Source organism: Lissotriton vulgaris, chromosome 5, assembly GCF_964263255.1.
Source record: "Lissotriton vulgaris chromosome 5, aLisVul1.2, whole genome shotgun sequence".
Taxonomy (NCBI): Eukaryota; Metazoa; Chordata; class Amphibia; order Caudata; family Salamandridae; genus Lissotriton; species Lissotriton vulgaris.
This window is the reverse complement of record NC_141693.1, coordinates 353,117,169-353,143,827: the sequence shown is the minus strand read 5'-3', so window position 1 is coordinate 353,143,827 and position 26,659 is coordinate 353,117,169. Positions and strand designations below refer to the sequence as shown.

Here is a 26,659-nt window from a genome sequence, read left to right as displayed (position 1 = left end):
TTTTTTTTTCAGCTTCCTGCAGTAAAAGATTTCCTGCAGGGTCTAAAAAAAGTGTACCCTCCTGTTCGGCCTCCTGCTCCGCCTTGGGAGCTGAACTTAGTCCTATCAAAATTGATGGGTTCTCCTTTTGAACCTATTCATAAAGCTTCTTTACAGCATATTTCCTGGAAAACAGCTTTTTTGATAGCGATTACGTCAGCCCGTAGGGTGAGCGAAATTCAGGCCCTATGTACTAAAGAACCGTATACGGTTTTTCATCTGAACAGAGTGGTGCTTAGAACGCATCCTTCTTTCCTGCCTAAAGTGGTATCAGATTTTCATGTCAATCAGTCTATCTCTTTACCCACTTTATTTCCTAATCCCTCTACTCCAGCTGAGAGGGCGTTACACTCTCTGGACCTGAAAAGGGTTTTAAAGTTCTATCTGGACAGGTCCAAGTCTATTCGACATTCTGATCAATTGTTTGTTAACTACGGTTCGATCAGGACTGATCATGCAGCCTCGAAACGTTCTATCTCCAGGTGGATCGTTTCGTGTATCAAGCTTGCTTACCAATTGGCACAGAAGACTTCAGGGGGTTCCCCTAAGGCGCATTCTACTAGAGGTAGAGCAGCCACGGCGGCTTACCTGCAGGATGTGCCCATGTCTGAGATTTGTAAAGCGGCGACCTGGAGGTCTGTCCATACATTTACCATACATTACTGTCTAGATTCTGACACGAGAGCAGATACCCAGGTGGGCCAGGCCTCCCTGAGAAATCTGTTTAACAGCTAGAGTTTCTTTTGGATGTTTGATTGGGTCATGTACTTCTCATTTACCTGCAGGTGGTTGATGGGCTTGCTATTCTATTCAGTGCTTATGACTATTGATGAGGATCCCCTGGAAGAGAAGGATAAGTTACTTAACTGTAATCCTAGTTCTCTTCCAGGGGTATCCTCATCAAAGTCATAAGCAACCCACCCGCCTCCCCAGGTAAATGAGATTTGGTACTGTTTTGTTTTCAATCTTGTGGTTGAGCCCTGTCTTCAGGGTTATGCAAAGAACAACTGACCTAACTGTCACCCCTGAGGCATGATGGGAAGCCTGGGGTCATGGCTGCCTTAAAGGCACGGTGCCAGTTTTTGTGAAAATGGTTTCATTTTCTATGATATTGTTTTGCAATGCAGCCTCGGGGCTAACAATGTCTATTTATAAGCAATTTTCAGGATTTATGAGTGGTTTGACTCCTTAAAACACAAAGTTCAAGGATTTTTTGACCTAATGTGTTTTTTGATTCCTTACTAATTGCAGTTCATGTACATGTGTTTGCATTGTTTAGCCTCAGTTTGGGGCTGCATTGATGTGAGAAAAATGATATATGTACATACATATATGTGGAGCGAGATATATGTGTTTTATACATATATATTTTTATATTGTTTCCGGGGTCCCGCACATGGGCGGGAATATTCAGTGCTTATGACTTTGATGAGGATACCCCTGGAAGAGAACTAGGATTACAGGTAAGTAACTTATCCTTCTGGCCCCAGAAGTCAGACGGCTTCTAGTGGAGGACGCAAGAGGAAGCGATCAACTGCTGAAGGGGCTGAATCTCAGCCCCCTTCACCTAAGGGGTCACCGGGCTCAGTGTACTCAGTGGTGTACACAACATCTCGGCCTGGGTCGCCACCTCCGCCTGTACCCAAGGAGGACCCTCCCACCAACCCTCCGCTTCCACCAGGCGACCTACCGCCACCGATTCCAAAGCATGGTCCGGCCCCTCGGTCGGTGGTAGATCCTGTCCCTCCACCGAGGTCCACGTCGTTACCTCCTTTGCCTACACCTCCTAAGGGGACGCTGAAACCTAAACCCCGGGAGGAGCCAAGGAAGACCCCACCACGGAAACCGGTGGAGCGGCCTGGCAGATCTCGCTCTAGCAGAAGGGAGAGATCGCAACACAGATCGTCCACTCGGTCGAGACGCCGCCATAGGAGGCACGGCTCCCGCTCTCACACGAGGTCCTCAGGGACCAGGGACTATTCTCCGACCTTGTCGGGGTCACCAGACACGAGGATTTCCCCGATTGATGACCTGGTGGTGTTCCATGATGTCCTTTTAAGGGGCGCTGCGAAGTTGGGCATATCCTTGACGGTGCCTACACCTAAGGCTTCAGTCATTTTCGAGACATTGCATCAGAAACACCTGTCTCGTCCACTGCTGCCCCTGGTGTTGGGCCTGGAGGAACCGGCTATGGCCCTTTTTCTCACCCCTGCGGTGACGAAGGCGGCTCCATCGAGATTGCTGAAAACGTACCGGGCTCCCGATTCGGACCCGGCCTTTCTGAGGGCGGAACCCCCTCCGGATTCTGTGATTGTGACGGCGGCCCGCAAACAACATGCCACCACCCCGTCATCCACGGTTCCCCCGATAAGGAGTCTAGGTGGATGGATTCAGCAGGGAGGAAAGTATGTGGAACGTCGGCGACCTCTATGAAGGCTGCGAGTCCCACGGCGCTGTTGGGACGCTACGACCGCGCCCTCTGGGACTCCCTCCAGCAGTTTGCGGAGCACTTACCTCGCGAGAAGCGCGAGGACTTCCAGGAAGTGCTGAATGAAGGGATGCTGGTGGCAAACCAAATTATCAGCGCTGCAGCGGACTCTTCGCTGTTGGCAGCTCATGGGTTTTGCCATGGCATTAACCAATGACGTCACGCCTGTCTCCGTCTTACGTCCCTGAAACCGGACGCACAGCAGAGGGTAGCCAACCTACCATTCTCTGGCGAGACCCTCTTCGGGAAGCATGCGGATGATGAGATGGCCCGCATGAAGGCGGAGGCCGAAACGCTCACGGCTGTGGGCCTGGAGAAGCCTAAAGACACGAAGAAATCGTACCGCCCCTTCCAACGGCGGTTCGGTGGACAAGGCAGAGGACGTGGCCAAGCTTCGGGACAGTCGCAACAACAACAACAATTCCGTAAGCCGTTCCAGAAGCGCCAGAGGGGCAGAGGAGGCCAGCAGTCGGCTCCGGCGCCCAAGGGCCAGACTGGGTCTAGGCCCTAGGAACCTACTTCCCCCGGATCTGTTACCCACTCCGGTAGGGGGGAGCATTCAATTTTTTCTGGCAGAGTGGAGAAAAATTACTCAGGACAAGTGGGTGCTGAATATTGTTTAACAAAAGAAAGTGCCTCCAATATTCATTAGAGGCATCCCTCGGCGCTCCACTCTAAGAAAGTTCAAATCAAGATCCATGTAACGTTTGAATTCTTATATTGTGTTAAACAAATCAAATTTTTCTTTTCATAAACATCCTTTCATTTCAAAATGTCAACTTCATTGAGCGATGTTTCAAATAACACATATCACAGTCCAATGCATTTCGGGCTGTTTAAGAAACATTGCACGAACGCGTTTCGCGTACGACAAGATTCTGTTTAATACAGAGAGCAACAAGAATAACACCTATTGTCCCGGATGAAGGGCGGACAGCCCGAAATGCATTGGACTGTGATATGTGTTATTTGAAACATCGCTCAATGAAGTTGACATTTTGAAATGAAAGGATGTTTATGAAAAGAAAAATTTGATTTGTTTAACACAATATAAGAATTCAAACGTTACATGGATCTTTATTTGAATTGATTTGAACTTTCTTAGAGTGGAGCGCCGAGGGATGCCTCTAATGGATATTGGAGGCACTTTCTTTTGTTAACTAACTGGTCGTCCTTGACAAGAGACGCCACCTGGGCTGCAAACCTCACTAACACTGACTACTTTTCTTACACTTGTTTTTGGACCATAATACTGAACTTTGCTGTGCGACAAACCAATCATTTTAGTTGCTGAATATTGTTTGCAATGGATACAGTCTTCGGTTCACCGCCCGCCTCCAGCAATTCCACCGGTCAGCTCGCAGTTTCAACTACGTGAGCTTCAGGCGGAAGCGGATATCCTGTTAAGGAAAAGGGCGATAGAAGACGTACCTCTGTCTCAGAGAGGAAGAGGTCTGTACTCCCGGTTCTTCCTGGTTCGCAAGAAGGACAAGAACGAGTTCAGGCCCATTCTGGACTTGCGACAAGCAAACAAATGGATTCGCAGGGTAAGGTTTCGCATGCTGTCATTGCATCAGATTTATCCTCAGTTGCAACAGGGAGACTCGCTATGTGCTATAGACCTACAGGATGCTTACTTCCATGTGCCCATTGCACACAAACACAGGAAGTTCCTGCGATTCCAAGTCGGCGCCAATCATTATCAATACACAGTACTCCCATTCGGACTAAAGTCTGCGCCGAGAACGTTCTCGAAGTGCATGGCGGTGGTAGCAGCACACCTGCGGAAGAACAAGGTGTTTGTCTACCCATACCTGGACGATTGGTTGATCAATGCATCCTCCTTCTCGGAAGCGCGAGCACACTTCCAGAAGACGTGCGTTCTCTTGAACAAGCTGGGGTTGCACATCAACATGGCCAAGTCTGTCCCGACTCCGGTCCAATGCATACAGTACTTGGGAGCCTCCATCAATACGCTGTCAGCAAGCGTGTCTCCTTCGGAAGAGCGACGATTATCTCTCCTTCGGAAGGCTCAGGCTCTTATGACAACTCCATCTACAACAATGAGGACGGTGTCTTCTCTACTGGGATCGATGGCCTCTTGTATCTACCTGACGCCACATGCACGGCTGCACATGAGACCGCTGCAGGAGTGCTTGGAAGACCAGTGGGATCAGAGGAAAGGATCTTTGGACGACAGGATACGACTGTCTCTGCATGCTCTTCAGTCGCTGAAGTGGTGGTGTTCGGCGGAGAATCTCCTGAGGGGGGTTCCCTTCCACAAGGACATTCCCTCGCAGACTGTGGTGACGGATGCTTCTCTTCTGGGTTGGGGGCGCACTCCGGGAGCCTACAGATTCAAGGAACGTGGTCCCCGATGGAGGCCACGTATCACATCAATTTCCTGGAACTCAGAGCTGTTCACTTGGCACTGAAGGCCTTTCTTCCGTCCTTCCAGACAAACTCTCTGCTTGTACAGACGGACAATACCACCACGATGTATTACCTCAACAAGCAGGGGGGCTCGAGATCACGCACTCTGGCGCAGGCGATCTGGCACTGGCTACTAGCCAGGGGACGGACGATAACGGCCACCCATCTGCCAGGTGTGCAGAATGTTCAGGCAGACGCACTGAGCAGACTGGTACAGGAAAACCACGAATGGGTCATAAACGACGAAGTACTCGGAGAAGTCTTCGCAAGGTGGGGAACTCCAGACGTAGATTTGTTCGCCACCGCCGAAAACAGCAAATGCAGAGACTTCGCCGCCAGGTACTACCAGCAGGGGACGCTGGGGAATGCGTTATGGATCAACTGGACGAACAGCTTTCTGTACGCCTTTCCTCCCATTCCCCTGATTCCGGCGTTGCTCATCAAGCTGGCCCGGTCCAGGGCTCGGATAATACTCATTGCCCCGGAGTGGCCCAGGCAGTGGTGGTTCACGGACCTGCTTCACCGGTCTCTCCTTCCTCACATTCGGCTGCAGTGCAGGCCGGACTTTCTCACGAAGTTCGGGGGACGGATGTTACACCCCAACCTCTCGTCTTTGAGTTTGGCGGCGTGGCTCCTGAGATAGTGCAATATGGCCATCTGAATCTGCCTGCGGATTGCATGGACATACTGAAGGAGTCAAAGCGACCTTCCACTCGGACATTCTATGCTTAGAAGTGGAAGAGGTTTTGTATCTGGTGTGCGTCCAAGAACTATGACCCGACGACATGCAAGGAAGATGTCATCCTTCCTTACCTTCTACATTTGGCGCAGTCTGGACTTAATGTTCATTCCATTAAGGTTCATCTCGCCGCATTGACTGCCTACAGGAAATGCCCTTCACAGACTTCCTTTTTCCAGATCCCTGTGATCAAAGATTTTCTGGAAGGATTGAAAAAAGTATTCCCTCCTGTCAGGCTTCCTTCGCCTTCATGGGAACTGAATGTGGTGCTGTCCAGGTTGATGAAGGAGCCTTTTGAACCTATTCATAAGGCTTTGTTGCAGCACCTGTCCTGGAAGGCGGCGTTCCTCGTGGCCATTACATCGGCCCGCAGGGTGAGTGAAATTCAGGCGTTGTGTTGTACTGAAACTTATACTGTATTTCATGCTGCTAAGGTTGTTATGCGTACTCACCCTAAATTTCTTCCCAAGGTTATTTCTGATTTTCATGTCAACCAGACCATAACTTTGCCTATGTTTTTTCAGAATCCTTCGTCTCCAGCGGAAAGGGCTCTCCATTCCCTGGATGTTAGGAGGGTGTTGAAATTTTATCTGGATAAAACCAAAGATATTCGTAGGTCTGACCAGTTGTTTATTAATTATGGATCAGTCAGGACGGGTCTTGCTACCTCTAAGCAGTCCATTTCTAGGTGGATTGTGTCCTGCATTCAATTGTGTTACCAAAAGGCTAATAAGACCTTAGGAGGTAAGCCTAAGGCTCATTCCACCAGGGGCAAAGCTGCCACGACGGCCTTGCTCCGTAACGTGCCGATTGCTGAAATCTGCAAGGCAGCCACTTGGAAGTCAGTTCACACCTTTGCTAAGCATTACTTTCTGATAGATACATCTGCCGTGTGGATTCCTCACCTTGTTAATATATCCCCTTGCGCCAGCAACGTTCGGAAAATTCTCCGTAGCACGCCGGCGTGGACGACCTCATAGGAGCACGGCATCGCGCGCGACTCCGTCTGACGTCACCGACTCCTCATAAGGCCCACGTCGGCGTGATGACGTCAGTTCCCTTTTTTCCGCGTCGTCGACGCTAACGGTTTCTGGGATCTTCTGCGATACTTTTGTATCTTATCACTGTTTAGCTGTTACAGTTTCTCTGTTGAGATTCACTTCTTCGCCGAGGAAGACGGGTTTCAAACAATGTGGTTCCTGTACCCGAATGATGTCGATCACCGACCCGCATTCCGACTGTCTGTGGTGTCTTGGATCGGGTCACGATGTTAAGAACTGTCGTTCCTGTGACAAGATTAACCCCAAGGCTTTGCGAGAGGCGAAACTTCTGCTCGCTAAGGTGAAGGAAAGAGAAGCCGGAAGGTCTTCGAGGTCGGTGTCCAGGCGCTCGAAGTCGAGGCAGTTGTCGCGGTCGAAGTCTAGGTCGGCTTCGAGGACCAAGGCGAGGTCGAGATCCAGAGAGAGATCATGGTCCAGAGAGAGGTCGAGGTCCAGAGGGAGGTCGAGGTCCGGATCCAAGTCGGCCTCCGGCCATGCTTCGAGCTCCTCGAGAAAGAAGCATAAGAGGAGTAAACATCACTCCAGACATCACTCTGGCAAGGAGTCTTCGGATTCGAGGGAGAAGTCACGCAAACATCACAAGGACTTTGTGTCTCCTTCTCCGGCTCGATCTCATGTTGGTTCTCCAGTTCAGGAGCAGGAACAGGATCTGGAGTCGCACCACTCATCGGTGCATGAAGAAGAGGTTCCTCGAGCACCGACTCCGGTTGCGGAGCCTGAAAAACAAGAGGGCCAGGGTGCACCTTTGCCGGATCAGCCTCCTTCGGAGCGGCCGTTGGGTTCGTACCCTCCCTTTCCAGGTCCAGGTCAGGATCCCTCGCAGTTTTTAAACGCCATGTTTGGAGTTTATTCGAGGGCAATGTACCCCACTGGTGCGCCTGTTGGTCCCATGGGTCCCTTGTCTTTTAATTTAGGTGTGCCCCAGGCTTATGCCCCGGCCCCCTTTATGCCGTTTATGCCGACGCCTTGTCCTTGGCTCGGTTCGGCCGCGCCGAGGTCGTCGACTTCGCATGCGGCTTCGCCTACTCCGGATCGGCCTCGTGGTGATTCGGATCGTGGTGCTTTCCGTCCTCAAGCTCCTCGCTAGACATCGGCTCCGGCGCCGTCTGAGTCGTTGCCGGATCCGTCGACTTCGGTCTGCATGGAATGGTCGAGGCGCAGGGCACAACGCCTCTTGGAGGAGAAGGAGTATATGGACTCCGATGTTGAGGAAGGAGAGTTGCAAGATCAGGGAGATTGTTTTGAGGACCTCCAAAGTGCAAGTGGCCTGGAGCTTTCTCCTGAGTGGGGTTTGCCATCCGTTTCGGATACTCCATCTAAGGATATAGCACCCTATCATGTTGTTATAAGGAAGGCTGCGGATTTGCTAGGCTTGACCTTGCCCACAGTTGAATACAAGCCCAACATCCTTACAGAAGTTTTGCATTCGCCTTCTTCGATTGTAGAGCCTACACTCCCTTTTACGGAGGCATTGACTGAGCCAATAAAGGAGGTTTGGAAGAGACCTCTGACTGCTCCTGCGGTTTCCAGGTCAGTGTCAAGGCGTTACAGGGTAGCCCCTGATGACCCTGAATTTCTTTCATCGCATCCTGCACCGGAGAGTCTGGTGGTGCAGGCCGCCTGTTCCAGCAGGGCTGCGGGCTCTTTCCCTCAGGTGCCGGCAGACAAGGACTCTAAAAAATTGGACCAGTCTGCTAAAAAGATTTTCTCCTCGAGTAGCATGGCCTTGAAATCCACCAATGCTACTTGCCTATTGGGGAGATATGTTCATGCGTTGATGGACTCTGTGAAACAACTTTCATCTAAGCTTCAAGAGGACGATAGAAAGAACTTTAACGAGGTGGTCTCTGATACTCAGGCTGCAGCTCGTATGGTTATACAGAGTGGTATGGACACGGTGGACTCTGTTGCCAGGATTATGGGCTCTACTGTTGCAACAAGAAGGGCCGCATGGCTTAAGTCCTCCGATTTTTCTTCTGATGTTCAGTCAACTTTGTTGGACTTGCCATTTGATGGGACAGGCCTCTTTGGTAAGAAGGCTGACGTAGCTCTGGAGAGATTCAAGGACAGCCGGGCTACGGCGAGGTCTTTGGGCCTTCAGACAAGGGGCTCTGCGACTAGGAAGTTCAGGGGATTTGGCAGATCCACTTTTCGTTCCTACAACCAAGGTCAGCAGCAGCAGCGACAGAATCCTCTGTATAAAACCTACAGAGGAAAGCAAAAGGGCCGTGGTCGTGGACGCCAGGCCTCCTCCTCCTCCTCTTCCTCTAATAATCAACCCCCTCCCTCTGCAGCAAAGCAGCCCTAGATCCGCCATTCTGGATCATGTGGCTCCGGTGGGGGGTCGGCTTACTCATTTTCTACGGGATTGGGAATCGGTTACATCAGATCTTTGAGTTCTCAATCTTGTAGAAAATGGGTATGCTCTTCCTTTCCAGGAGTTCCCTCCCAATTACCCTCCTTGCCAGGGTTTTTGTTCGGAGGACCACCTAGTTCGCCTGCAGGAAGAAGTCCTGGCTTTGTTCAAAAAAGGTGCGATAGAGGTGCTCCCAGAGCAGGAGAGGGGTCAGGGGTGCTACTCCCGGTATTTCCTGATCCCCAAGAAGGATGGCAGGTTACGTCCAATCCTGGACCTCAGGATTTTGAATCTCTATCTCAGGCAGGAGAAATTCAAAATGCTCACTCTTGCGCAGGTTCTTCAAGCGCTGTTGGAAGAAGACTGGATGGTGTCGATCGACTTGCAGGATGCGTATTTCCACATCCCGATCCTGAAGTCGCACAGGAAGTATCTCCGTTTTACGGTGGGTTCGCAACACTACCAGTTTGCGGTCCTTCCGTTTGGTCTTACTACTGCGCCTCGAGTTTTCACCAAGATGATGGCAGTGGTGGCGGCACATCTCAGGAGGTCGGGGATACCTGTATTCCCGTATCTGGACGACTGGCTGATCAAAGCGGAGTCGCCCGAGAAGGTGCTTCATCACCTGCAAGAAACATCGCAGCTGTTGTTCAGGTTGGGTTTTTCGATAAACGTGCCCAAATCTCACCTTGTGCCCTCCCAGCGCAACCTGTTCATAGGTGCGGTACTGGACACTACTGTATGTCGTGCATTCCCTCCTCCACAAAGGATTCGCGACATTCAGGAAATGATTCCTTTATTTCACAATGGAGCGGTTGTTCCGGTCCTGAAGGTCCTTTGCCTGCTCGGTCTGATGGCTTCTTGCATTCTCCTGGTCAACCATGCACGCTGGCACATGAGGGCACTCCAGTGGTGCCTCCGCAGGCAGTGGTATCAGCACAACGGAGATCTCGGGGAGTCAGTGAAGATCTCCAGAGAAGCTGCGGCGGATCTGTCTTGGTGGGGCGTGGAAGGCAACCTGTCACAAGGAAAGCCTTTTCATCTACCTCCATCGGTGGCCACGGTGATAACGGATGCATCCACTCTAGGGTGGGGTGCTCATCTGGGGGATCTGGAGGTCAAGGGTCTTTGGTCTCCAGAGGAAAGGTTGCTTCACATCAACCTTCTAGAGTTGCGGGCCATACGTTTGGCGCTCAAGGCCTTCCTCCCATCCCTTCGCGGTCGGTCGGTCCAAGTCCTGACGGACAACACGACCGCGATGTGGTACATCAGCAAGCAGGGAGGAGTAGGGTCGTGGTGTCTTTGCAAAGAGGCTCTGCGTCTCTGGTCCTGGGTTCAGGACCACCAGATTTGTCTGATGGCAAATCATCTGGCCGGAGTCCTGAACGTACGTGCGGATGTTCTCAGTCGGCAGTTCTCTGCCGACCACGAGTGGAGGCTTCACCCGGAGGTTGTTCACGACATCTTTCAGATGTGGGGGACTCCTCGGGTGGATCTGTTTGCCACTTGCGAGAATGCTCACTGCCCGTCATTCTGCAGTCTCCAGTATCCGATGCAAGGAGCGTTGGGGGACGCGTTTCAGTTGAACTGGGGAGGTCAGCTCCTTTACGCGTTTCCCCCCATTCCCTTGATTCCTCTGGTTCTGAGGAAGGTTCGCCAAGACCGGGCCCAAGTCCTATTGGTCTCCCCGGATTGGCCAAGAAGGGTGTGGTACACAGATCTTCTCCACCTCTCCTCTCACCCGCCGCTCCCTCTCCCTCTCAGGGCAGACCTCCTCTCTCAGATGGAGGGGCAGGTTCTACACCCCACCTCCAGACATTACACCTTCATGCCTGGAGATTGAACGGGGCAATCTGAATTCTTTCTCTCTCCCTCACGATGTGGTGGATGTCATTCTTTCTGCCAGGTGCGACTCCACCAAGTCCATCTATTCGTATAGGTGGTCTAAATTTGTGTCTTGGTGTAGGTAGAGGGGTGTTGACCCGTTAAAGGCTCATCTGTCTGATATCTTGTTGTTTGCTCTTTCTCTGGCACGGCAAGGGTTTGCTGTTGCCACTGTCAAAGGTTACCTTTCGGCCTTATCGGCATTTCTCTGTTTGCCGGATCAGCCCTCTCTTTTTAAATCTCCTGTGGTATTAAGATTTTTGAAGGGACTTACTAATAAGTTCCCTCCTTCTCCCTTTATTGTGCCTCATTGGGACTTGAATCTTGTGTTAACCTATCTGATGGGTTCACCGTTTGAACCCTTACACAAGTGTCCAATGAGGCTTCTTTCTTTTAAGACGGTCTTCTTGGTTGCAATTACCTCGGCAAGGAGGGTAAGTGAGCTTCAGGCTCTTAGTTCCAAGCCCCCGTTCTTGTCCATCCATGCTGAAAGAATGGTTCTCAGGACCAGGGCTGCTTTTCTGCCTAAGGTGGTAACTCCCTTCCACCTAGGTCAATCCATTACCCTTCCTACCTTTTATCCCCCCCTCACCCTTCCAAGGAGGAGGAGAGGCTTCATCGCTTGGACCCAAAGAGAGCAGTTAGTTTCTATCTTGATAGGACTAAAGACTATCGTATTGACGATCAGCTCTTCGTGGGTTTTGCTGGCTGCAAGAAGGGCAGAGCGGTGCACAAGCGCACACTTTCCAGATGGATTATTCTCTGCATCAAGATTTGCTACTCTCTTGCGGGTAAGGACCCTCCTGAGGGTATTAGAGCTCATTCAACTAGAGCGAAGTCTGCTACTTCTGCATTGTCTAGAGGTGTTTCTGTTGAAGACATTTGCAGGGCCGCGACATGGGCCTCCCTCCACACTTTTGCGAAGCACTACTGCTTGGATGCTGAGGTGAGGAGGGACGGCCACTTCGCGCGCTCTGTTCTCCAAGATTTCCTGGTGTAGCGGAGTGGACACCCTCCTCCGGGAGTGGGGACTGCTGTGGGACTCTATGCACAAGGTGAGGAATCCACACGGCAGATGTATCTATCAGAAGAACAAGTTACTTACCTTCGGTAACGCTTTTTCTGGTAGATACAATATCTGCCTGTGGATTCCTCACTGACCCACCCGCCTCCCCGTTGTCCACTCTGCTATACCTGGTTTTGTGTGCAAATGTATTTATGATTTTGTATTTCTGAAATTGTATAGTTTTACACTTTAATTGTTTTTGGTTGCATGTACTGTGTACATTGTATGTATGTATATATATATATATATATATATATATATACTTGTTGGTCCGTCCGGGTGCCTCGAAGGCACGGAAAAAAGGGCGGAACTGACGTCATCACGCCGACGTGGGCCTTATGAGGAGTCGGTGACGTCAGACGGAGTCGCGCGCGATGCCGTGCTCCTATGACGTCGTGCACGCCGGCGTGCTACGAAGAATTTTCCGAACGTTGCTGGCGCAAGGGGGATATTCACAAGGTGAGGAATCCACAGGCAGATATTGTATCTACCAGAAAAAGCGTTACCGAAGGTAAGTAACTTGTTCGTCTGGACTCTGATGCCAGGGCAGATGCTCGGGTTGGGCAGGCTTCGCTGCGGAATTTGTTCGCCCAGTAGTGGCCTTATTTTCTTTCTCCACCGCCGCTTGGTGTGGGGATGGGCTTGCCATTCTATTCACTAGATTATGACTATACACAGAGATCCCCTACTACAGAAGGAGTAGTTTCTGTCCTGTAACTCCAGTTCTGTAGTAGGGGTATCTCTGTTATAGTCATAAGCGCCCGCCCTCCTCCCCGGTGGAGATATTTCTTCATGTAAGGAATGCGACAGGTCTGGTGTGCTTCGCCTTCAAAAAGAACTGAAAGTAGAGGGACCTGCTATGCATTCTGGGATACTGGGAGAAGTTCTGGAAAGTTCTCTTAAAGGCACAGTATCCTATTTTAAGCCACATAATGGCAGCCTATGGGGCTTGTCTGTCCATGCCTTCCTCTCTATCATTCCAGAGTCTTTTGCTGGTAGAGGCAAGTTTCTCTATGGTAGAAACTGGGCAAATTTCTAGTTGAAGTACTGGACAGTGTAGCCTGTGGATATAGGCTGCATTATTTGTCTTTAAATTCTCTCTTAAGTGTCTTTGCAGTTTCTGCATGTTTTGACAACTTAAGAGATTATTTTTGATTTCCGGGGTCCACGCACATGGGCGGGACTATTCACTAGATTATGACTATAACAGAGATACACCTACTACAGAACTGGAGTTACAGGACAGAAACTACTCCTTATCTGCTATTACGGCATACAGGAAGTTGCCTAACCAGTCCTCCTTTTTCCAGATGCAGGTGGTCAAGGACTTCTTGCAGGGGTTAAAGAAAGTGTATCCCCCTGTTCGAAACCCTTCTCCTCCTTGGGAGTTGAACCTGGTGTTATCAAAGTTGATGGGCCCTCCTTTTAAGCCTATCCACCGAGCTTCCTTGCAGCATTTGTCTTGGAATGCCGCTTTTCTGGTAGCAATTACATCAGCGCGCAGACTAAGCGAGATCCAAGCACTGTGTGCCAATGAGCCTTACACTGTTTTCCACCATAACAGAGTAGTCTTAAGGGCACATCCTTCTTTTCTCCCTAAGGTGGGGACTGATTTTCACATCAATCAGTCCATTTCCCTGCCATCTTTCTTCCCTGATCCAGCGACCCCAGCTAACGGTCGCTTCATTCCTTAGACCTCAAGAGGGTACTTAAGTTCTACTTGCAAAGTACCAAGGAAATAAGGAAATCAGATCAATTGTTTGTTAATTATGGTGCCATGAGAACAGGCTTCCCAGCCGCTAAGAGATCCATTTCGAGATGGATTGTTTCTTGCATTACCTTAGCTGACTAGCTGGCGAAAAGGCCCTTAACTTTACCTCCCAAGTCTCATTCCACCAGAGGGAAAGCGGCCACTGTGGCTTTCTTGCATGACGTCCCTATGTCAGAGATTCGCAAGGCCTCAACCTGGAAATCAGTTCATACTTTTACTAGGCACTACTGCCTAGAATCTGATTCCAGGGCTGATGCTAAACTAGGCCAGGCCTCCTTGAGAAATCTGTTCGGATAGTGGTTTCCTCTATCCTAGCTTGGTTTTTACTAAGCTTACTGATCACGTTTTCTGTGTTCTTCTTTGCCCGCAGGGAGATGAGGTGAGGCTCGCTATTTTATTCTAATGCTTATGACTATTGATGATGATCCCCTGGAAGAGAAGGATTAGTTACTTACTTGTAATCCTATTTCTCTCCCAGGTGTATCCTCATCAAAGTCATAAGCAACCCTTCCGCCTCCCTGGGCAACAAACTGTTTTAATGGTGCAGAACATCACTGTGTGCCATGCCTACAACCCACTGCCCTGGCATAGGTCAGCCACCCCTCTAGCTGGGTGCACTAAACCAGTGGTGAGGGTACAGGTGCATGCGCCCTGCACCCCCTTCAGTGCCTAGACCAATTCTTAGACATTGTAAGTGCAGTAATGCCATTAAGAGTATATTGTGCTGGGAGTTTCATTACAAACTCCACAGCACCATAATGGCTACCCTGAAAACTGGGACATTTGGTATCAAACTTCTCAGCACATTAAACCCACACTGATGCCAGTGTGGGATTTATTGAACAATGCACTCAGAGGGCATCTTGGAGATGTCCCCTGAACAGCCACTCAGCCAGGACACTAGTGTTAGGTCGTTTTTCAAGGGGCATTGCTAAGATGCGCTCTGAGTGCATTTTTCATTAAATCCCTCAGTGGCATCAGTGTGGGTTTAATGTGCTGAGAAGTTTGATGCCAAACTTCTCAGTTTTCAGTGTAGCCATTATGGGGCTGTGACGGCCGTAATGACAAGTTCGAGGCATGTGGGCTGCTGAATTCATATCTGTGCATAGTCCGCCACCTAGTGTTGGGTCCGGATGATTGCACATTGTTGTCCTGGAAGAGTCTTCGAAGTATCACGAGATAGGTGGCTCCTCCCCTGGACTACAGTGCGCATGGGCATCGCCTCCATCCTCAGATTGTTTTTTTCCGCCATCGGGTTCGGATGTGTTTCGGTACCCTCTCTCGGGACCGATAGTTTGTTCTACTTTTCTCGAGACCAAAAGGTCTTTAGGCTGGGCGTCGGTATTGTTGCGTTCGGGTTTACTTACTGACTCTCAGCTCCGATCTCCTACTGCCCCTCCACGTGCTTCGACGCGGACGGGCCTACTCTACGCTCTTGCTATGGAGCGGACGCCATTCAAAAAGTGTCCGCTGTGTCACTCAAAGTATTCTCACCTTGACGTGCACCCCGTGTGCAATACATGCTTGTCACCGGATCATCGTGAGGACACTTGCATGGCGTGTTCCAAATTTAGGAGCAAGAAAACTTTAAAGATTCGCCGGGCTAATCGGCTCCAGGCTCAATTGTCGGCTTCGGCACCCCCACCTGATGATATCTTCCAGGAATCGGTTGAGGGAGAAGACGACGTACAAGATTCGGACTCCGGCCCCGCGTCCGAAGAAGAGACCGGCGACGCGGGTGATGAGGCCTATGACGAAGTCTCCGACGAGGTAGGGGACGACGACCGGGCTTGTCCCGCGATGGGTGATAGCTCGGACGAAGAGCATCCCCAACAAGACTCCGGGGTTACTCCCCGTTATACGGCCCAGGTCGAGGGATCGCCTTCGGGCCTTACCCAAGATCTAACGACCAGTCCTACGTCCCCGCCTCCGGGCCCGGTCACGGACATTTCTCACAAGAAACCGAAAGTGAAGCCAACTGGTCTCGCACCCTCGGATGCGAAACCGAAACCAAAAGTGGCGCTGGTGAAAAAGGTTCTGGAGGCGTCAACTTCCACGAAACCCAAAATGGCCGACTTGAAGAGCCACGCCAAAATGGCTGACCAGAAGAGCCGCGCAAAAGTGGCCGACCCAAAGCCATCTGGGTCGGCGCCGAAGGTGAAGGCATCCGACGCGGCTGCGTCGGCACCGAAAGGGGTCGCGGACCCGAAGACGGCTTCTAAAAAGCGTCACGCCGACAGTGCGCCAGGCCATGGGGCGTCGGCGCCGAAGAAGAGGCTTACCGTCGAACACGCTCTCGAAGACGAAGAGTCGCTCGAGTCGTTTGAGCCCTCGGCGTCCCTTACCAAGAAGGTGGGAGAATCCTTACGGCGGATCCAGTCTGTGGTTCCCAGCCAGGACCCTGCGGGGCCTAGGCCCACGACGAAGCCTGCCAAGGGGCAAACGCCCATTCGTTTTACCCTTCCTCCCAAGTCGGCGCCGAAAGCCTTCGCGCCTAAGCAGAGCGGACACTCTCAGGACATCTTGTCGCCGAAGGCTGCCTTGGTGGTGTCGAAGCTTCGGCTCCAGCCGCTCGCGGCGGAAGAACGTCGTGAGGTGCACATCGACGCCAACACGGGAAAATTGTCGCTCCTCAAGAGGAAGATTACATCGGAGCCGACCTTGGAACCTTTTAAGATTCCACTCAAGAGCAAAAAGTACTCTGCGGACTCTTCGGCTCTGATGGAACCACTGTCTCCACAAGCCCTGGAACACTCGCCGGCCCATTCCCCCGTGCCTGACGTCGACGAGGAAGAGGCCGAGTACACCTATCCTGCGTACTCGGATCCGGACGAGGAGCAGGTGCCCTGGACAGCAGGCGACGACGCAAACGACCCGCAGTCGGGGCAAGACACTCAACTTTTCGCCGCAAAGACGTCCCCGACGGAGGACTCAGCGGCATTCAATGCACTGATAGAGAGAGCTGCGGCGAACCATGACGTCGAGCTCCACTCGGATCCAGTGGATGCGGACTTTTTGGTCGACACCTTCTCAGTCGCCGAAAAGCAAGTCAAGACGCTTCCAATGCTTAAAGGAGTGCTGAAGCATGCACAGGAGGTGTTCAAGGAGCCCACCCGGGCGCGGGTGGTCAATCCTCGCATCGACAGGAAGTATAAAGCGGCGCCCACGGATCCCACTTATATTAAGGGACACTTGCCATTGGACTCCCTGGTGGTTTCCAACGCTCGAAAAAGGGCAAATTCGCAAACGACTGGTGACGCTCCTCCCCCTGACAAAGAGTCCAAGATCTTTGAGGCATCAGGCAAGCGCATTGCTGCACAGGCAGCAAACATCTGGAGGATCTCTAACACTCAAGCCCTGCTCGCACGTTATGATAGGGCCCATTATGACACATTGGAGGCCATCCTTCAACACTTGCCTGACCAGTATAAAGAGGCGGGGGAGATGCTCATTCAGGAGGGTAAACTTATTACAAATGCGTCCATCAAGTGTGCCCTAGATGTAGCTGACACTGCCTCAAGGGCCATCAATACAAGTGTTTTACTTAGACGTCATGCCTGGCTTCGTATTTCAGGGTTCAAACCCGACATACAGACCACAATATTGGGGCAGACAGTGAATCCTGACCATCTGTTCGGCCCAGAGGTGGATGCCTCCCTAGAAAAAATGAAAAAAGATACTGAAACTGCCAAATCTATGGGAGCTTTACAAAGCCAGCAGTTTCGGGGTGGTTCTTTTCGCCGCTCCAACTCAAGAGGCACCTCAAGGGGCCAGGCATCCCAATCCACGCAATACTACATGGGTGGCTCCCAGTCCTCGTATAACAACAACAAGGGCAGGGGTGGCTACAGAGGCAACAATATCAAAGGCAGGGGACGTGGAAACAATGCATCCAGGTCCACCACCACCAACAAGCAGTGACGTCTTGTCACTTCCCCCCGATCACACGACACCTGTCGGGGGGAGACTCCAACAGTTCCTGCCGGCGTGGAGATCCATCACCACGGACAGGTGGGTGAGGTCTCTTATCCAGTACGGGTACTGTCTAGAACTTACATCTATTCCACCAGACATACCGCCAAGAAGCCGTGCTATGTCCGACGAGCACTTGACCTTGTTGCAGCAAGAAGTTCTGGTCATGCTGCAAAAAGGAGCAGTAGAGCTCGTTCCATTGCAAGAACGGGGAACGGGGGTTTACTCCCTGTATTTCCTAATCCCCAAAAAAGACGGATCGCTCAGGCCGATCCTGGACCTCAGGCCACTGAACTGGTACATCAACTCGGAGCACTTCCATATGCTCACATTGCAGCAGGTGCTTCCCCTGCTTCAACAGGGGGACTTCCTAGCGACGCTGGATCTGAAGGATGCCTATTTTCATATTCCCCTGCATCCTTCCCACAGAAGGTTTCTCAGATTCAAGATTTTAGACCAGCACTACCAGTTCAGGGTCCTGCCGTTCGGGGTCACCACGGCACCAAGAGTTTTTACAAAATGCCTAGCGACGGTGGCGGCGCATCTCCGTCGCCAGCACGTCCATGTCTTTCCATACCTGGACGATTGGCTTATTCAGGCAAAGACGGAACAGCAGTGCGTAGACCACGTGTCACGCACCATTCGCCTCCTGCACGATCTGGGATTCTCTCTGAACTACCCAAAGTCCCATCTCCAGCCCGCCCACGTGCGACAGTATCTGGGCGCGACTATCAACACTCTGGCAGCCACTGCGCAGCCAAATTCAGTGAGAATCGCCAGTATCCAGGCGCTGATCCAACGATTCAGACCCCAACACTCGCTTCCAGCGAGGGTGTTCATGCAGTTGATAGGCATGATGGCCTCCTGCATCTCCATTGTCCCGCACGCGAGACTACATATGCGTCCGCTTCAGGAGTGCCTTGCACGTCAGTGGACTCAGGCTCATGGGCGACTGACAGACCTAGTGTTGGTGAGCGGTCGGGCATACAACTCTCTGCATTGGTGGAATCCACAAAACCTTTGCAAGGGCCGACCATTCCAGGAGCCTGTCCCACAGATCATCCTGACGACGGACGCCTCTCTCCAGGGATGGGGAGCGCATGTACTCCACTACACTGTGCAGGGACTGTGGACACTTCAGCAAAGGAAGATGCACATCAATGTGTTGGAACTGATGGCAATCTTCATGGCCCTAAAGGCGTTCAAAGTACATCTGTGCAACAAGGTCGTGTTGATCAGGACGGACAACATGACGGCCATGTACTACATCCAGAAGCAGGGAGGTACACACTCTCCACAGCTGTCTCACCTGGCTCAGAGCATGTGGAAGTGGGCCATTCAGAGGAACATCTTCCTCATGGCAGAGCATCTCCCGGGCAAGGACAATCAAATGGCAGATCTGCTCAGCAGGCACAGCCATCAGATGCACGAGTGGGAGATACATCCATCAGTACTCCAACCGTACTTCCAAAGGTGGGGTCATCCAGAGATAGACCTGTTCGCCACAAAGGAGAACGCAAAATGCCAAAGCTTCGCCGCCAGGTTCCCACACCCCCAATCACAGGGCAATGCGATGTGGATGAACTGGTCAGGCAGATTTGCGTACGCTTTTCCACCAGCGCCTCTGATACCGCTGGTGGCACGCAAGCTCAGGCAACACTCGATGACGCTCATCCTGGTTGCTCCAACGTGGGCTCGCCAACCATGGTACACCACGTTTCTGGAACTCTCCGTGGTACCGCATCAGAGGCTTCATCTCACTCCCAGCCTTCTGACGCAGAGCCATGGCGACATTCAGCACCCAGATCCGCAACAGCTCAACCTGGCGATCTGGCTCCTGAAGTCCTAGAGTTTGGCTACCTCAATCTTCCCCCCGATTGTATGGACATCATTCGGGAGGCAAGGAAGCCCACTACGAGAGCTTGTTATGCGGCTAAATGGAAGAGGTTTGTCATCTACTGTGCGAACCACAGCATTGACCCGCTAGATGCTTCCATTCAGAACATCATATGTTACCTCCTTCACCTGTATCGATGTAATCTAGCGTACTCTTCCATCCGCATTCACCTGTCTGCCATGGCAGCATACCTCCAGAATAGGCAGCACCTGTCACTCTTTAAGGTCCCTGCTATCAAGGCCTTTCTGGAAGGACTCAAAAGGGTCATTCCACCAAGGACCCCACCAGCTCCAGAATGGAACCTCAATGTGGTTCTTACAAGGCTGATGGGTCCTCCCTTTGAGCCACTGCACTCTTGTGAGCTCCAGTTCTTGACTTGGAAGGTTGCGTTCCTAGTAGCAATTACATCGCTGCGGAGGGTGAGCGAGCTGCAGGCGCTCACCATCCAAGAACCTTTCTTCCAAATACATGCTAACAGGGTGGTGCTCCGCACTAACCCTAAATTCTTACCCAAAGTAGTCTCACAGTTCCACATGAACCAGACAATTGAATTGCCGGTGTTTTTCCAAAACCCAGAGACGCTGGCGGAGCGCATGCTCCACACTCTTGATGTGAAAAGGGCCTTGATGTATTATGTGGACAGGACAAAAGATTTCCGCAAAACCAAACAACTCTTTGTTGCTTTTGCCACACAACACAAGGGAAACGCAATCTCCAAAGCGGGGATTGCTCGATGGATAGTAAAGTGCATTCAGATCTGTTATGCTAAAGCTAAGCGCACTCTTACTATCCCACCAAGGGCCCACTCCACTAGGAAGTTGGGGGCCTCTATGGCCTTCCTAGGTAACATTCCCTTGGAAGACATCTGTAGAGCAGCCACATGGTCTACCACACATACCTTCACTAAGCACTACTGTGTAGACGTGCATTCCAGACAGCAGGCAGCTGTTGGTCAGGCTGTTCTAAAAACGCTTTTTCAAACTGCTGCAGCTGGCACGGGCGGCCGCCGTTAATGGAGGGACTGCTATGTATTCTATGCACAGATATGAATTCAGCAGCCCACATGCCTCGAACTGCAAATGCTACTTACCAGTATGCATCTGTTCTTGGCATGTAGGGCTGCTGATATTCATATCGCCCACCCTCCTCCCCGGCGCCTGTAGCAGCTGCAGTATTCATTCATATACACATATGCTCATAGCATGGTCATCACTCACTTTCTTCACTCCATCTCTGCCAATGGCTAAAAACAATCTGAGGATGGAGGCGATGCCCATGCGCACTGTAGTCCAGGGGAGGAGCCACCTATCTCGTGATACTTCGAAGACTCTTCCAGGACAACAATGTGCAATCATCCGGACCCAACACTAGGTGGCGGACTATGCACAGATATGAATATCAGCAGCCCTACATGCCAAGAACAGATGCATACTGGTAAGTAGCATTTGCAACTCCCAGCACCCCATACTCTTTATGGTATTACTGCACTTCAAATGTCTAAGAATTGACTTACACTGTAGGGGTACAGGACTTGTGTACCTGTACCCTCTTCACTGGTATAGTACGCCCAGCTAGAGGGGTGGCTTACCTATGCCATGGCAGTGGATTGTAGGCATGGCACACAGGGATGTGTGCCATGTCGAGACTTCATTTTGTTCTGCACCAAAACACGCACCCTACAATGGCAGTGTGTATGTGTGTAAAGGTACAGGGCCTTTAAGTGTGACAAAATAAGTGCTGCAGCTCCTAGAGGCCTTCTCTTACAAGGGGCTTACATGTGGGCAGAGAGTTGCCAATTCGGTTTAGCAACAGTACAGTTTGGGGATAGATCATAGGCCCTGGGTTCCTGGTTGGCAGGAATCCAGAACACACTCAGTCAAAGTACATCAACATTAGGTAAAAACGTGGGTGGAACCATTCACAAAAGGGATGCTGGTATTCATTTTCAATATTTTTCTGACAATTTGACAACTATTTGTTGTCAGAAATGCCAGCATTATTTAATAAATCTCCTTCCTGTGGGAAGAAAATGGCTAAATCTGACCCTCACTCTGTGTGTATTATGTGTTTGCCATCTTCACACAGCCCAGAGAAGTGCTACTACTGTCAGCAATTTTCAAAAAGAAAGAACTCTGCATGAAAAAGAGAATATCAAACGTCATGCCTCAATGGAGAGGGGAGAGGATGTACTAAAAGTGGCCTTGAGGGTAATCCTGCCTCCAAGAAGCCCTCATCTCAAGAAAAACAAAAGAAACTGTGTTGATCTGCTTCCCCAGCTTCCAAAAAAAAGTAGATTCCGGGTTGCTCTCCGTCGAAATCGACGTCAGAAAGACGAGATAGACACTCAACGACGTCGAGGGACAGATCGCAGTTGAAACTGCGAGAAAATCAGACGATGATAAGTAAGTCTGCGTCGAGGCACACTACTTCGGCTTCGAAGTATGTTGGATACAAAAGATCTAAGTCAACATCGAAACATCCGTCGACGTAAAAACACTGGTCGGCATCGAGATCTCCGCCTCCTTCATGAAGGTCAGCGTCGAGAGGATTGTCGACATGGAAACCCACACGGACCCACAGACGGTCGACGTCGAGGGCACAATCACTGTCTAGGAAGTAGAGGTCAAAGACACTGCAAACCTACAGGCGGTCTGTGTCAAGAACTCATTCACGTTCAACAGCGAAGAGACCGACATCAAGGACATCGCCGCATAGACACGAATCCTCAAGTGTGTCTCCACAGCAGCGGTCGACGTCAATGGTGGCCCAGTCCGTTTCATCATCAAGGCAGCGGTCGACGTCGGGGGAGAATGATCTCCCCATCCCTTCAGGAGACTTACCAGGAAAGCCAAGGTTGAGAACCATACGTTCGACGTCGAGGGAAGGTTCATTTTTACCTGGCATTAACATTATTCAGGTTACACCGGAGGGATCTCCGGCTCCTTGAGAAAAGACTTCTCCTATTAACATGTCTCCAAGAAGGCTTGAAAGCATAAGACACTGGAAGGTCTCACCCAGAGTTCTGAGCCCGGAATTCTCCAGAACACTCTCTCCATCCAGAGTCTCTGTGGGACATCCTCCTACGCAATCCTCAAGGCCCCCTCCACACAGGCCTCCGAGAAGATCTAGGTCCCCATCAGCGCTGTCCTACAGTGGGCTATTATATTGGCGGTAAGCATACAACGTTTCAGTTGTGACTAAGTATGCTTTCTACCTATATGCAAATCAGACCTGTAATGGAGAAAAAGTCTTGAATTTTTAATCCAATTACTACATGGTAGTACTATGCATATTATTTGAATCTGTACCACATCAAGGAGCAACACTGTTGCTACAGACAAGGAATTGGTTTCTTAATTATTTATAACAAAGCAGTGTTCACCAGATTCATAGCTAATTGCTCCTTCATGGGGGAGAGGGAAATCTTTAGAGCTAAAAAAATATATAAATAGCAATAGTTTTGAGTTTATTTTATTACTGTTAAAAGGTTTTTTGTATCCATTTGTCTTATGATATTTTAAAAATAGAAATAATTGTTATTGTGTGTATTTTGTGTGGGTCCGTTCATTTTATCCAGTGCTGCATATATTCTCCTTCACAGGATGCAGAAAAAGTCTGCTTCCAGAGGCCGTGCCCCTCCCTCTCCAAAACGGCAAGTGACCAAACCTAAGCCGAAAAGAGGACCCCCCAAACCACGTGGAAACATCAAGAGCACCCCAAAGAAAGCCCTCCCTACTCCATTAAACAAAGCAAAGACGGCCCCTTCGCCAGCAAAGAACCCCAATGCTGTCAGTACCCCTGCCAAGAAACCAAGGCCAGCACCTGCTAAGAAACCAGCAGCAAGTGCAGCTAAGAAACATGCAGATGCCGGAAAGGCATCCAAGCAGTCTTCAAAGGGTAAAACCAATATGAGGAAGTCCCTGCGGGGGAAGTAAAGTAAAATGTGTATGTATATTCAGAAAATAAAAGTAAAAAATGTGTTGAGGGAGTAAGAAAATCATGTTTTATAAAGGTCAATTAATGTTAGTTTTTAAGGCCAGGATTTCCTTCACATTTTTGAAGACGCATTCAGTAAAATAAAAATATTGTGTGTTCTATTTAGACATAGAATTTGTTCTTCTGCTTACCCAAATGCTATGAGGGGAGGATACGGTCCCTTCCAAAAGTTATCTTTCTTATGATGTGTTTTCTGTACATTGCTTTACCATTATTTTCCCTTAACGTCCCCACCCCCTCTCGATATGAAACAGCAGCAGAAGAGTTCATGCGATTATGACTCAGGCATGTTTCTGTCAGGAAGAAACATACATCAGTTTTGTCAATTTTATACTGTATTTTTTATCCCTTATAAGTAAAATTCTAATCTTCCTTGTGGCAAAATAGTTATGGACTGTGTTCTGTGTTGTATGGTTTAAGGGAAACTTTTGTTTTACCTAAGCTGTAAAAAGAGTTCCGGACAGAATTTGTTTTTCGCATTTGTCTGCATTCCCTATTGAACTGTTATTTTGCACACCTTCATAGCTCCCCAGGCTTAGTTTAATTGGAGTGCTTAAAAATGCAGCCCACATTAAATTATGCACCTGCTTTTTAGAAATAGAGTTTAGAAACTATTTAGTATGCTTTTTAATTTAAGGCTGTGTTTGGGTGTAGACTTTGTGGTTTTTAAACTTCCAATATATAAGGAGCACAAATAGTAGCTAAATTGTGTAGGTGCTATTTGTTGATGGGCTTCCTTTTCACCCTCCTTTGCCTTCTCTGTCTGACTGCCCTCCCCCACTCAGCCTGACATCAGTACCTCCAAACGCTGGATTGAAATTGGAATTTATTCAAATTCCATGGGTGCTTTTTCAGCCATGGCAGCCCTTTTTCTGTTGGTGCTGAACAATACGTAAAATAATCAGTATGTGATAAAGATAGGAATTGCTCAAGGAAACGGATTCTGTGGTTTTAATGTCTTTTATCACATTGATGTTGTTTTACTGAAGTCAGTTTATCACTTTGTTTTGCCTTTTATAATTGTGGAGAGTGTCAATTGCTAATTTAGGGATGTTAACCAATAAAAATGCTCTTTGCTAAAATATACCTGATTTGTTTGTTGATTCAGTAGTTTTCCTGTCACTCCCATAATCTCTTCTCTATTCTTCTGGCTTTTGCATTACTCTGTGCCTTGGGATTTGATTACAACTTAAGGATGTTTATTTTTAAAATTGCTGTAGCTTCAGTCCAAATGCTGAGATAGATTGTTGCGCTTCTGGGGTCCAGGTGGTAGTTCAGTCCCCACTTCTCGACTAATTGAATGTCCCATATGGGATTTTAAACCCATCATAAAACAAGTTAGCAAAAAGAAGCCAAGTATATGGCTGATCATCTTGCTGTCCTGAGTCCACTGTTAAGCATGCTGTTGACATTTTATAGAGACAGCTTCATTAAGAACTTAAAACCTGTTCTGTACAATTGTGAGGGTAGAGGTGGGGTTTCGATAAGAACTGAACCCGTACATCTAGCTGTAGACACAAGAGAGTGTAGTGGAAACAAAGCATAATAACCACAACCAATATTTTGAACATGTCTCTACAGATATAAGAAAGCTATTGTATCACTACCACATTAGGTTCTTAATAAATTATACTATGAGAACTGAGAGGTGAGTCAAATGTGTTAAGTCTATCAATAACTCAAGGAATGTGGGTTGGACCACATCATACCAGATGGATATTGCACAAAAACTGGGAATCAGAATCACTAACTTGTGTAGAAAACTCATACCTGAGACCAGAAGGAGTAGTGCAGAGACAATGTACTTGAACTTGTCAGAAGTAAAGCTTGATATTGCTGATAATGTGGTGCAAATGGTGGTATCTCAGAAGCATTAAGATTTAAATACCAAAGAAGTAGATTTGTGGCCTCTTTCTGTGTGCCCTTTTCTGTTAAGGAGCATACTTTGTGTAACAGTTTGCAACATACAGGACTCCAGAGTTAGCAGTTGTATCTCATTGTATATGTGAGGTCCAAAGCCACTTCTTAGTAATAACTAGGTGTTTCCACTGGGGCCACTCAGGGCCATGAGTGGCCAGCAGGTGTCTTAGTAAGTGTTAAATCAGTGGAGCTGAACTCACACACTCCAAGTGGGTTATAAGTAGTTTACTAAATCTTCGTCTTATTATGATAATTTGCTGGTGTGCGGGAAGTTATCATCTTGTGATCATAGACATGTTAGAATACTTGAAAGTTGGCTATGCTCATGTGGGAGCGTCCCTTAGGTGCACTGCAAAAGTTCCCAATGGAAATCACTGTTCAAACTTTAATGTATTTATAAATTCCAATTTTATTCGGATTTTAAATTCTTAGAATTTTCTTATTTGTAATTAATTATTCCAACATGACTTTAGTATGTGTTCAATGCCCCACATAATCCTTTTAGATGCTTCATTCATGCTTGTCCATACTGAGGACTGTTTGTCTTTTAATTTTAATACATGAAAATCCCCTACGAGAAAAGAAACAGTTTCGTACCTGTAACTACAGTTCTCTCGTATGGATATTTACATGATAAGTGATAAGCAGCCATCCCGCCTCCGCTGTGGAATAGACAGAGGTCTCCCTACAATCTGCATAGATCTCACATTGCCTTAAAAAAGAACGGAAGTAACTGCCACCAGCTGTGCATAATGGAATACTGGTGGTCTATGGATCCTTAAAGGCACAGCTTCTAATTTTGAACCATATAATGGCAGCCTATGGGGTTACTCTGTCCTGCTCTCATTCATCTCTATCACGAAAAAGGGTTTTGTGTAGGGGATTAATTCTGTGTGTAATACATTTCAAATACAGTTTACTGGCACCTTTTCATATCATGATGAAGACTGGCCAGTGTAGCCTATGTACTTAGGCTGCATTATTTGGCTCTTTAGTTTCTTTACAGGCCTTCCTGAAAAAAAGCTAAAAATATCCAC

The 26,659-nt window shown here is 49.2% G+C and overlaps 1 protein-coding gene across 1 annotated transcript in view; it reads left to right on the top strand.

Moving 5' to 3' along the window:
• Nucleotides 1-24,788, top strand: part of HP1BP3 (heterochromatin protein 1 binding protein 3) — a 711,194-nt gene extending 686,406 nt beyond the window's left edge. The window contains exon 12 of the mRNA XM_086921633.1: nt 23,308-24,788. Coding sequence (XP_086777759.1) covers nt 23,308-23,641 — 334 coding nt within the window. The 3' untranslated portion in view covers nt 23,642-24,788. The remainder of the gene's footprint in view (nt 1-23,307) is intronic.
• Nucleotides 24,789-26,659: the final 1,871 nt, after the last annotated feature.